Here is a 10,900-nt window from a genome sequence, read left to right on the forward strand (position 1 = left end):
CTCACGGTATCTGCTGCTGACGAGCGTGTTGGAGATGTCCAGGAAACGCAGCTTGGGGAGGTTGCCGAGAGATGGAGGAATGGAACCAGAAAACTTGGTACCACTCAAGTCGAGATACTCCAGGTTTTGAAGGCCGCCGAGAAACGCCGGTATGGACCCTGTGAGCCGGAGGCCGTCCGAGAGATCGAGCGTTTGAAGATTTTTGAGTTTACTCAAGGACGAAGGAATGGAGCCCGTGAACCAGCTTCCTTGGAGATTTAAGATGGTGAGATTCTCGAGGCTGGCGAGGAACGAAGGAATGCTGCCGGCAGACGCATCAGCTCTTTCCAGGATGAGCTTCCTCAAGCTGGTAAGTTTTCCAATAACCGATGGAAACGGTCCTTCGAATCTGTAACCTGACAGATCCAGCGTTTGCAGCGTGGATGCGAGCTGAGCAAGCGACGCTGGCAGTGCTCCGGAGAAGAAGTTGGTGCCCAAGTCGAGAACCTCCAGCCGAAGTAGCTTACCAAAGGTGGAAGGTATCGGACCGTCCATGCTATTGCCGTGGACGTTGAGCGTACGGAGGTGGGAGAGGCTTCCCAGCTCCGGAGACAGCGTACCTGTTAATCCCAGGGACTCCAGCTTGAGCTCGCTCACCCGGCCGCTAGCTCCATCGCATTTGATACCAGACCACTCGCAGCAACTGGATTGCGGGCTCCAAGTGGTAAGTAGCTTGCTTCGATCTTGGTCGGCGTCCTTGAAAGCCAGCAATGCCTTTTCATCTTCACTGTTGCAGGACGCTGCGGTGGTGTGGTGGGCGAGCAGTGAAACTGTCAAAACAAGGAGGAAAGACATACTTGTTCTAGACATTGCGACTAAAACCACGGATCAGTGACGAGGTAAAGTCGCTTGTTGTTTCGTAGGTACTTCTTTGTACTGATCTTATCTACAGGGATGGGGAGTTCTTAATTGCTGTCGGTGTCAGCCACCGTTTTGGACTTCGTTCGTGATGAAAGTACTTGTAGTTTTTTTAGTGTTTTACTCAAGCGTATTGTCGCTTTCGCCGAGTGGTTGGGGTTTCCCCGCGAGAGTTCGAATCTCGCAGGCGACGCAAATCATTTTATGTCATGGCTCTGGGACACAAACCGTTAATTTAGGGTTCTTCCTTTTCATGTCTTAAAGTGGCGATGGCGCGGCAAGCCCGGGAATGGGGTACTTCTCTGACGCGGAGTTGGCTGCCCTCGCTCGATCTGCCACCGATCTGTCACAGGCCAAGCGCGCCCATCTCGCCATTCTCAGGAGTTCGCGCTCGTCAACTAGCCTTTTCCTTAAAAACCATCTTGTCGACATGTACGCAAAATGTGGCAGCCTCCATGACGCCAAGGCCGTCTTCGATTCCATCTATGCGCCGAATCTCCACTCCTGGAACATCCTTCTTGCAGCATATGCCGCAAATGGGCATCTTTTTTATACGAAGCGTGTCTTTGATGGTATGGTCCAGCGGGACGTGGTAACGTGGACAACCATGGTCAAGGCATATTCCGAGAGTGGTTTCTTAGATATGGCCAGGCTAATGTTTGAAAGAATGCCACAGCGGAACGCAGTGTCTTGGAACGTTGTAATAACTGCGTATGCCCAATCAGGGCATATGGAAGAAGCTGAGACTCTCTTCAAAATGATACCTCAAAGGAACGTTGTAACATGGACTACCATGGTGGCGGGCTATGCACAAAACGGAAATTTACCAAAAGCAAGATACACTTTTGACATGGCGCCGGTTAAAAACCTTGTGACGTGGAATACCATGGTAGCAGCATATGCCCAATGTGGGCAGATTGAGCATGCGAGACAGGTGTTTGATTCCATAGTCGATCGTGACGAAATCTCGTGGACCATTATGATCCAGGCATATTCTTTGCTTGGCTACGTAGACGAGGCCGTGAGATTCTTTCACAGAATGACAAGCCGAGACAGGGTCGCTTGGACTACCATGGTACAGGTATATGCGCAGAATGGTTACTATGGCGAGGCAAAGTGGGTGTTTGACTCCATGCCAAATCGCGACGTGGTAGCTTGGACTTACTTGATCCAGGTGTACGGGCAGAACAAGGGTCACGCAGTTGCGAAGGAACTCTTTGACTCGGCACCCGTACGGAACCTGGTAACTTGGAATGCGATGATCCAATGTTATGCCCAAGTTGGGCATGGGACCGTTTTGCTGCCTTTTATGATCCTGGAGGGTTTTGATCCGGATCAAGTGACTTTTAGCATTGTTCTCGGCACTTGCAGTCACTCTGGGTCGCTGGCAACGAGTAGAAGCGTTTTTCTGTCGATGGTGGCGGATCATGGAGTTTGCGTGGAGCTGGAACACTACCGATGTATGATCGACACTGTTGGGCGATCTGGAGACTCTAGGAATGCTCGGGAGCTTGTTGAGAGTATGCCTTACAAGGCTGACAGTTTTGCGTGGACGATCCTTCTCGGGGCTTGTAATGTTAGCGGTGATCCTGTTCAAGAACTTCAGTTTTGTATTTGTATCATATTTTCGTGAAGAATACATCTAAAATTACGTTGCATCCGAAATTTTCTTGAAAACGTAGTAAGAACTTCAGTTTTGTATCATATTTTCGTGAAGGATCCTCTAAAATTTGTCTGCAAACAAAAGTACATAGTAAACGGTTGTCAGCTGGCTCACCCTACTTTTGGGAAACTCTAAAGCTATCCACAAGGACAGAACTTATACGATTATTCACAGTTTTGAATGAGTGCCCGCCTGATAACGTTTTGGCACGGTCTGGCAAGTAAACACAAAGAATTTTTCCGTATTTACCTTTGTTAACTGTTAGTCATGCCCAAGCTGTATTATTGGGTGATTGTATACATTGTTTGCTCTTGGCACAGAGCTTCATTACCAGAAGAGCGCTTGTGCTGCCCAAGGTCAGGATCATGGTATAAGGTTTGAAGGTATGTGATAAGTGGTGTAGAAGATCTTTTCTAATGATGCCTGGGGAGAGATTTGGGATCGGGCAATTGGAATTGGGGTGTGGAAAACCGACCAATGGATGGACAGGAACAGAAATGGCCATGAGAGTGGAAAACATGATTGCATTATACGGACGCAATTGCACAAGTCAAGTGGACTTTCCATTTGTGAGGTTAAAAGGCAGTTAAGGAATTGTTGTGAATGTGAAGATTTTATTGGGACATTGGTTTTGAGATCCATGGACTATTGACAGTTTACAATGACACCATGGGATACTTGCAAATGATCTTAAACCATGCCATAACAAATGCTTCGCTCTATTTCATACGTGAAAGGATCAAGAGGGATATAGTGAAGGGTGGTTAGTATTTGTGACATTGTCAGGTTAAGGTAGGCCTCATTGGTGTTTATTGACATTTAACAGTGTAGAAGTCTATTTAAAACTTGCATTGTGAGTTGCCAGTGTGAGAGGAATTGGCTCGAGGCTTGCAACATCCTGTGCAAGTGCCTTGAGTTGAGTCATCACGTGTGAGAGCTGCTGGCATTGTTTTCTTCGTGTTTGGGGAATCCCCTTGTGCGGCATTTGGGGCTACAGTGTGCTCTAGCCCCTTAATGCCTTCACCACGGGGTTTCTTGTGGCCGGCTGGGGAAATCAAGTGGCTCCAAGAGTTTTATAAGTGCCAGAGTGAGAGTTTGATGCTGGCATCACTTCTTTTCCATGCTGGGACTCTTTTCCTGAGGCTTCTATAAGTTGTGCCACCTTTTGCAGCTGAGCTTATTGAGCTGTCAAGCTGGTGACACATGGGTTAGTTGGGAAGAGTTAGATCGGGTTGAATTTTTTTATAATAAAAATTAAAACCAAGAGTTTAGAAGTGAAAAATCCATAATGTTACCAGGACTGGCTAACTGAGCATGTTTGCCCTAAAATTTCAAATTTGAGGATATTCCACGCATTTAGAGCTCTAGGGTTTGATGCATGGCGAGAGCGGCTTGCCGCAGAGCCCCGGATTGCCGGCGAAGTTCTCCGGATCCATGGTGCTGAGCGGCGCTCCATCGGGTATGGCGCCAGTGAGCTGGTTGTGGGAGACATTCAAGTAGTGCAGGTTCTTGAGCGCCAGGAACTCCACTGGAATGCCGCCGCTCAAGCGGTTCCTGTCCAGGTAGAGGCCCGTGACTTGGCTCAGCTGCGCGAGCTCCGGTGGGATCCTTCCAGTGATGCTGTTGGAGCTCAGCCTCAGTACTGCGACGCTGTCGATTTCGTCTTGGGTCATTGGGATCTTGGAGAACCAGCTCGGGATGGCTCCTGTGAGGTGGGAATGGTCGAGAGTGAGGAAGGAGACTTGGGAGAGTGTGGTCAGTCCCTCGAGAGCCTGAAAGCTGAGATTGTTGTGACCCAGTCCAAGCGAGTAGAGCACTCCTTTTCCCAAGTTGGACAGGTCCGCTGGTACTCCGGTGAGAAAGTTGGAGCTAAAGTCCGAGTTAGTCAGCCTGGGGAGAGTTTCTCCAAAGCTGTCTGGGAGTTTTCCTTGGAGCTTGTTGAATTGGAGGAAGAGATTTGTGAGGTTGGAGTTCCTTCCGAGAGCAGCGGGTATAGTTCCGGTGATGGAGTTGAAGGAGAGGTCGATGAGACACGAAGATCCCAGGGGCTGTTGCTTGAGGTTGATGTTTGCAAACCAGGAAGGTATCGGTCCTTGGAGCTTGCAGCGGCTGAGAGAGATTGTCGAGAGCTCCGGGAGTGTTGCCAGTCCAGAGATGGCGTCAAAGCTTCTGATATCGTTGTTGTCTAAGTAGACACCGTTCAAGTTGACGAGCTTAGCCATGTTGGTGGGAAGTCCAGTGAGGTTGTTCATCGAAAGCTCGAGGACTGTGAGATTCTTGAGGCCTCGAGCAAATCCTTCTGGAACTCGACCGGTCAGCAGGTTTTTGGAGGCCCAAAAGACTTCAAGACTGGAAAGAAGTCCCAGAGATTCAGGAATGCTGCCGCTCAATGAGTTGGACATAACGTCGAGTTTGACAAGTCTGCTAAGTTGGCCGAGAGAGCTCGGTATTTGTCCCGTAAGCCCAGTGCTGGAGACCGAAAGCTCTTCCAGGGAAGAGAGCTGGCCGAAGGAGCTGGGGATGGGACCACGCATACCTGCATTTTGAGACAGCTCCAACACTTTTAGCTTCTTCAGGTTCCCAAGCGTGTCGGGGATTCGTCCAGCGGCTTTGGTGCCGGAGATTCTCAGCGTTTCCAAGCTGGTAAGCTTTCCAATCTCAACAGGTATACTGCTGCTGACGAGCGTGTTGGAAATGTCCAGGAAACGCAGCTTGGGGAGGTTGCCGAGAGATGGAGGAATGGAACCAGAAAACTTGGTACCACTCAAGTCGAGATACTCCAGGTTTTGAAGGCCGCCGAGAAACGCCGGTATGGACCCTGTGAGGCGGAGGCCGTCCGAGAGATCGAGCGTTTGAAGATTTTTGAGTTTACTCAAGGACGAAGGAATGGAGCCCGTGAACCAGCTTCCTTGGAGATTTAAGATGGTGAGATTCTCGAGGTTGGCGAGGAACGAAGGAATGCTGCCGGCAGACGCATCAGCTCTTTCCAGGATGAGCTTCCTCAAGCTGGTAAGCTTTCCAATAACCGATGGAAACGGTCCTTCGAATCTGTAACCTGACAGATCCAGCGTTTGCAGCGTGGATGCGAGCTGAGCAAGCGACGCTGGCAGTGCTCCGGAGAAGAAGTTGGTGCCCAAGTCGAGAACCTCCAGCCGAAGTAGCTTACCAAGGGTGGAAGGTATCGGACCGTCCATGCTATTGCCGTGGACGTTGAGCGTACGGAGGTGGGAGAGGCTTCCCAGCTCCGGAGACAGCGTACCTGTTAATCCCAGGGACTCCAGCTTGAGCTCGCTCACCCGGCCGCTAACTCCATCGCATTTGACACCAGACCACTCGCAGCAACTGGATTGCGGGCTCCAAGTGGTAAGTAGCTTGCTTCGATCTTGGTCGGCGTCCTTGAAAGCCAGCAGTGCCTTTTCATCTTCACTGTTGCAGGACGCCGCGGTGGTGTGGTGGGCGAGCAGTGAAACTGTCAAAACAACAAGGAAAGAGATGCTTGTTCTAGACATTGCGACTAAACAGTGACAAGTCTCTTGTTGCTCGTACTGGGTACTTTTTGTACTGAAAGTCTTGATCTTATCTACAGGGATACGAGTTCTTAATTGCTGTCGGTGTCAGCCATTGTTTTGGACTTTGTTCGTCGATGGCTGTGCACCTTGGAAAATGGTTAGTAGTTTTTATGGGGTTTCTATGGTGTGCTGTTTCTTCTCACATTACCAATGGAACGCGCGGGAGTTGGAATCTCACTCTTTTGTTCTTACCATTCTTGAGGTACTCATAACTTTTTCTGTCATTGCAGTCGCCATTTCTTGGCCTTTGTGTTCGATTGCTGGCAACGTCAGAAACAATTGGTGGCCTGGAGGTTATCTTTTAGTTCCAAGTTCAATGGTTCTTCCTTGCATTAATTTACAACTCACAAGGTATGGCCAAGAAAAAATTATATGTTGACAATTTGAACAACGTAGTGTCGCTTTGGCCGAGTGGTTAAGGCGTGTGCCTGCTAAGTACATGGGGTTTCCCCGCGAGAGTTCGAATCTCTCAGGCGACGCAATCGTTCTGTTAATTGTTTCATCTTTTTCCCAAGTTTCTTGGAGTGGAGACAGTGAGCGATAGTTCTCACTTTAAGATCAAGCCCTCGTCTCTTACGCGGAGTTGGCTGCCCTTGGCTGAATGGGCATCTTTCGGATATGAAGCGTATCTTTGGAATGGTCCAGCGGGGACAACTATGGTGAAAGCGTATTCAGAGAATGTTTGCTTAGAGATAGCCAGGCTAGTGTTTGAAAGGGTATAATAACTGCATATGCCCAATCAGGGCATATTGAAGACGATGAACTTCTTTTCAAAAACATACCACAAAGTAGCTTTGTAACGTCGACTACTAGCTATGCACAAAACGGCATTATAGAGAAATCACGACACTCGTTTGACGTGGCGCGGGTGGAAAACCTTGACGTGGAATGTCATGATAGCAGCATATGCCCAGAAAACTGGGCAAATGACCATTATGATCCAAGCATATTAGACTCTTCCACAGAATGACAAGGCGAGACAGGGTCGCTTGGACTACCATGGTACAGGTATATGCGCAGAATGGTTACTATGACGAGGCAAAGTGGGTGTTTGACCCCATGCCAAATCGCGACGTGGTAGCTTGGACTTACTTGATCCAGGTGTACGGGCAGAACAAGGGTCACGCCGTTGCGAAGGAACGGAACATACATGACATGGTAACTTGGACATGAGACCATGTTGCTGCCTTGTATGATCCTGGAATTTGATCCGGATCAGGTGGGGACTTTTAGCATTGTTCTTGGCACCTATAGTCACTCTGGATCCCTAGCAGCGGAGCTTGTTGAGAGTATGCCTTACAAGGCTGATAGTTTTGCGTGGACGATCCTTCTCGGGGCTTGTAATGCTAGCGGTGATCCTGTTCAAGGCTTGCTAAACAGTCATCGATGGTCAACAGGTTTCTAGCTCTGGCCCTTACGTGACTTTCTTTAAAACGTAGTAAGAACTTGAGTTTTGTCACATTTTCGCGGAGGATAGATCCGGAAAACTTTGGCAGGGTAGCAGCGTTTGTCTGCGAACTAAAATACAGGTAAACGGTTGTCAGCGGAATAGGGACGGCTGACCCTAGACACTCCACGGCTTTTGGAAACTCGAAGAAACTCCACGGGAAAAATCAAGCTATTCAAGAGGCCAGCTCCTTTGGATGATCACAACCTCTGGGTTTGGGGTAGCCAACTTGTCATTCTCCCAAGACTCTTCCAGGGTATTTCCTAATGAATGCCCCTTAGGTACGGTCTGGCAAAGGGAAAAATTTGATAATATTTAAATGGAAGCACTTTATCGTACTTTTACCCATGTCTTTTGTAATCGTACCCAACCGTAAGGTCGTATACTTTGTCTCAGACGTGCACATTGGTGTTGGAGACCAGACAAGAGCTCATCTATTATGTGTTTGGTTGAAATCCTAATATAAATTCATATATTCCATTTTATTTGGAGTATGTTTCCAAAACGACTTACAAGTAAAAAATGCGGGCAATCTGCGTCACTATGACATGCATTGATTTTTTGCTGCCACGTCTGCCATGATATAATGGGACCGCCTGAAATTTCCGCCACCTTTCTTCTTTTGTCCAACTCCACCTCTCCTTTTATAATTTTACGTGAAAGCCTAATCGGGGTTTCTTAAATAACCGTTGGCATTTATATACAAGAGTGGCTCTTGTGCGTAAATATTCTCCTCTCTTCCTCTCTTCCCTCTATTAGATTATCGATCTGGAGCCCTCTAGAGCGAGCAATCCCACCTCTAGAACTCATCGCAAATGGCATCGCGATCGAGGAAGCCCACTCTCGAGCTCCAGATCCCAGCGCCCGACGAGAATCCCATGCTGCTCCCACTGATCGATTTCAACTGGCACTTCCAGTCGATCGTGTCGCCCAGCGGCAGCTCCAGCGCCTCCCAATCGCCGGTTCTCAGCCCGCGGGGATCGAGCGAGCAGTCCGAGGAGGAGTGCCTGCGCGACGAGTTCTTGCGCGTCTTCCAGGCGATTGACGAGAATGGCGATGGGCTCATCAGCAAGGAAGAGGTGGGCAAGCTCATGGCGAAGCTGGGCCACGGGATGAGCGATTCCGACCTGGAGCTCCTCATGCTCACCGTCGATCTCAACGGCGATGGATGCGTGGATTTCGAGGAGTTCCAGGCCCTGTACATTACGAGCGTGGAAGGCGGGCGCATCGACGGCGGTGGAGGCGTCGGCGGCGGCGGTGGCGACGGTGGCGATGGCGCGGAATCCTCCGACTCTTCTTCTTCTTCTTCCTTTTCCTCTCTGGCGAATCCCCGCGGCGAGGAGGACGAGGAGGAGAATCTGAGGGATGCGTTCCGGGTGTTCGACCAGAATGGCGATGGATTCATCACCGCCGAGGAACTCCACCGCGTGCTCTCCCGCCTGGGATTCATCCAGGGCGCGCGCAGCATTGCCGCTTGCAAGAACATGATCCGGGGGGTGGATTCCAACGGCGATGGGCTGGTCGATTTCCTGGAATTTAAAAACATGATGCTGGAGCGCCCATCGCCCAGATCCTACTTCGCGACCATGATCGAGGCGAACTGACAGTTCACGTACGGCAAGATTATGCCCCAGGTAATATACGCATATGCTTGATTTTGAATAGAAGCCATTGTATGGTAGAGGGACTTCCCCTTGACAAAACTCGCAGTAGTTCTATGACGTAAATGTACAATTTTTTTTTTCAGTGTTCTTGCCCGTTAGTTTTGTTCGTCGCTTGCCATCGCGTGAATCTATGCTGCGCTTAAAAATCCCATCCCACCAATTCGATCGAAGGCCTCTCTCCCTCCAAAGTTTCAAGCTTCCGAGAAGAAAATAACGCTGCTTATCACTCACCTATGGACGGGAGGCCACTTTTCCCCACTTTCTCGAGCTCGGCTCGGCCCTCCTCGCTCAAGGACTCCCTCCACTTCTTGCTCACCTGGGACGAAACGTAAACATCGTTAGCGCTTGCGTGGTTCTGTCTAAACGAGAAAAGGAGAGCTTTGGACGATGGATTTTACCGAAAGCCGCTCGAGCTGCTGGTTCATGGACTGGCGGTGGATTGAAAGATTAACATTTGCTGCTCTGTGGCGTTCCTGAGCATGCTGTCTCGACTCTAGCAGCCGTCGCACTCTATCGGTCTCCGCCTCGATTTTCTGGAGGATTTGCATCCTCTGGAGAGCCTGTTTTTGGATCCAAACAAGAACATCAGTGTTGAGAGAAGGGCCCAAGGATTTGAAAAGAAGAGAAAAGAGAGACCTTGACACGTTTGATGTTTTCAACTCTCGTTGTCTTGTCCTCAAACTCGATTTGATGCTCGACGGCTCTACGCGCATTGGCCAGTTTCTTTTGCATGATGAAGTTTTGTAATATCATATCAGCTTCATGAGCCTTGGCTAGGAGTTCCTGTGCGGGCAAACAGAAAAGTTTCTTCGGAGTGAAAGAAGTAAAAAACATGTCCCGTACCTGAACTCTCCGTTCACGCTCGTTCTGGGCTTCTCTGATAACTTCCTGTCGCTGCTGTTCCTTCATTTCTTCCTTTCGCCTCTTCTCGGCCTCTAGTTGCCTGTGCCTCTCCTCTTGCATCTTGAGCTTTATCCTCAGTTCCTGGAAGTGGCAAAGACGTTAGCACAAACATCGGCAGTGGTGCTATCAGTAAAATCGAGCAATAATTCAGCCATCTGACGATCCAGCCCAGTAGCAGTACTCACTTCCTGCTTGTGCTCATAGTCCGACTGTCGCTTGGCAAGTTGATGAGCGAAGTTTTCGACGACTTGCTGGTGGCGTTCCTCGGCCAGCCGGCGAGCCTCTGCATTTGCTGCTTGCCTTTCCTTATTTTGTTGCTCCATCACCCGCTGCCTTTCCTGATCTTTCCTCACCATGTCCTCCTGTCTCTTCCTCAATACCTGCAAAAGAGCAAAAGTTACACACAACTACATGCAGAAAAATGGTACAGACCTCCTGCTGAGCTTCCTGTATCCTTTCAAGCTGCCGTCGGAATTCCTCCTGTTTTTGCTGTCTCTCTTGCTCTTTCCGCACTGCTTCACGTTGTAGTTGTTTCTGGAGATTAAACAAGCGTTAGGAACCCATGCATCGAAAACGCAGTCTACGCACCTGACGTTCAGCTTCTATCTGCATTTGCTGCTGTTCACGAGCATATCTCTCCGCAGCCATCTGCCTGCTCCTCTTTTCCAACGCTTCTTCCTGCGCCAAAGAAAGAATAAGTATGTCTGTGTGTAAGGAGATAACTATCGAGTTTTTCATACCTCCTTGACCTTCTCAA

The 10,900-nt window shown here is 49.3% G+C and overlaps 5 protein-coding genes and 1 non-coding gene across 6 annotated transcripts; 3 read left to right on the plus strand and 3 right to left on the minus strand.

Moving 5' to 3' along the window:
• Positions 1-21: 21 nt before the first annotated feature.
• On the minus strand, positions 22-849 carry LOC9641067 (LRR receptor-like serine/threonine-protein kinase ERL1; the record flags this gene model as incomplete). The annotated part of the gene is made up of 1 exon (XM_002994422.2): positions 22-849. A coding segment is annotated over exon 1 (828 nt), but the record flags the coding sequence as incomplete, so codon positions are not given.
• LOC112343903 (pentatricopeptide repeat-containing protein At4g02750-like) lies at positions 622-3,712 on the plus strand. The gene is made up of 7 exons (XM_024667997.1): positions 622-703; positions 776-878; positions 932-2,507; positions 2,735-2,776; positions 2,881-2,943; positions 3,216-3,323; positions 3,558-3,712. Exons 3-7 carry the CDS (start codon positions 1,187-1,189, stop codon positions 3,710-3,712), a joined length of 1,689 nt encoding a protein of 562 aa, XP_024523765.1. The 5' UTR covers positions 622-703; positions 776-878; positions 932-1,186.
• A 62-nt stretch (positions 3,713-3,774) lies between these two features.
• On the minus strand, positions 3,775-6,216 carry LOC9641069 (leucine-rich repeat receptor-like serine/threonine-protein kinase At1g17230). Its single transcript, XM_002994423.2, has one exon. It carries the CDS (start codon positions 6,067-6,069, stop codon positions 3,925-3,927), a length of 2,145 nt encoding a protein of 714 aa, XP_002994469.1. The 5' UTR covers positions 6,070-6,216; the 3' UTR covers positions 3,775-3,924.
• Positions 6,217-6,526: 310 nt separating this feature from the next.
• On the plus strand, positions 6,527-6,608 carry TRNAS-GCU. Its single transcript has one exon. It is a non-coding gene; the product is annotated as a tRNA-Ser (tRNA).
• A 1,651-nt stretch (positions 6,609-8,259) lies between these two features.
• Positions 8,260-9,322, plus strand: LOC9641066 (calmodulin-like protein 3). Its single transcript, XM_024667994.1, has one exon. The coding sequence runs from the start codon at positions 8,392-8,394 to the stop codon at positions 9,178-9,180; it is 789 nt and encodes a 262-aa protein (XP_024523762.1). The 5' UTR covers positions 8,260-8,391; the 3' UTR covers positions 9,181-9,322.
• LOC9641068 (vicilin-like seed storage protein At2g18540) lies at positions 9,203-10,893 on the minus strand. Its single transcript, XM_024667993.1, has 8 exons — positions 10,884-10,893; positions 10,732-10,821; positions 10,576-10,677; positions 10,329-10,523; positions 10,084-10,224; positions 9,877-10,023; positions 9,639-9,800; positions 9,203-9,556 (listed from the first exon to the last, which is right to left on the minus strand). Exons 2-8 carry the CDS (start codon positions 10,789-10,791, stop codon positions 9,464-9,466), a joined length of 900 nt encoding a protein of 299 aa, XP_024523761.1. The 5' UTR covers positions 10,792-10,821; positions 10,884-10,893; the 3' UTR covers positions 9,203-9,463.
• Positions 10,894-10,900: the final 7 nt, after the last annotated feature.

This window comes from Selaginella moellendorffii, unplaced genomic scaffold (genome assembly GCF_000143415.4).
Source record: "Selaginella moellendorffii unplaced genomic scaffold, v1.0 SELMOscaffold_292, whole genome shotgun sequence".
Lineage (NCBI taxonomy): Eukaryota > Viridiplantae > Streptophyta > Lycopodiopsida > Selaginellales > Selaginellaceae > Selaginella > Selaginella moellendorffii.

What these genes read in the sequence shown, in the direction of transcription:
- LOC9641068 (XM_024667993.1), bottom strand. Translation starts at nt 10,791, where the DNA reads ATGGCTGCGGAGAGATATGCTCGTGAACAGCAGCAAATGCAGATAGAA. An exon ending in AAAACATCAAACGTGTCAAG is followed by an intron (nt 9,801 to 9,876) that starts GTCTCTCTTTTC and finishes ATCCAAAAACAG; the next exon opens with GCTCTCCAGAGGATGCAAAT. An exon ending in AGCAGCTCGAGCGGCTTTCG is followed by an intron (nt 9,557 to 9,638) that starts GTAAAATCCATC and finishes GTTTCGTCCCAG; the next exon opens with GTGAGCAAGAAGTGGAGGGA.
- LOC9641066 (XM_024667994.1), top strand. Translation starts at nt 8,392, where the DNA reads ATGGCATCGCGATCGAGGAAGCCCACTCTCGAGCTCCAGATCCCAGCG.
- LOC112343903 (XM_024667997.1), top strand. Translation starts at nt 1,187, where the DNA reads ATGGGGTACTTCTCTGACGCGGAGTTGGCTGCCCTCGCTCGATCTGCC. An exon ending in TCATGGTATAAGGTTTGAAG is followed by an intron (nt 2,944 to 3,215) that starts GTATGTGATAAG and finishes GACTATTGACAG; the next exon opens with TTTACAATGACACCATGGGA. An exon ending in GAGGGATATAGTGAAGGGTG is followed by an intron (nt 3,324 to 3,557) that starts GTTAGTATTTGT and finishes TTGGGGCTACAG; the next exon opens with TGTGCTCTAGCCCCTTAATG.
- LOC9641069 (XM_002994423.2), bottom strand. Translation starts at nt 6,069, where the DNA reads ATGTCTAGAACAAGCATCTCTTTCCTTGTTGTTTTGACAGTTTCACTG.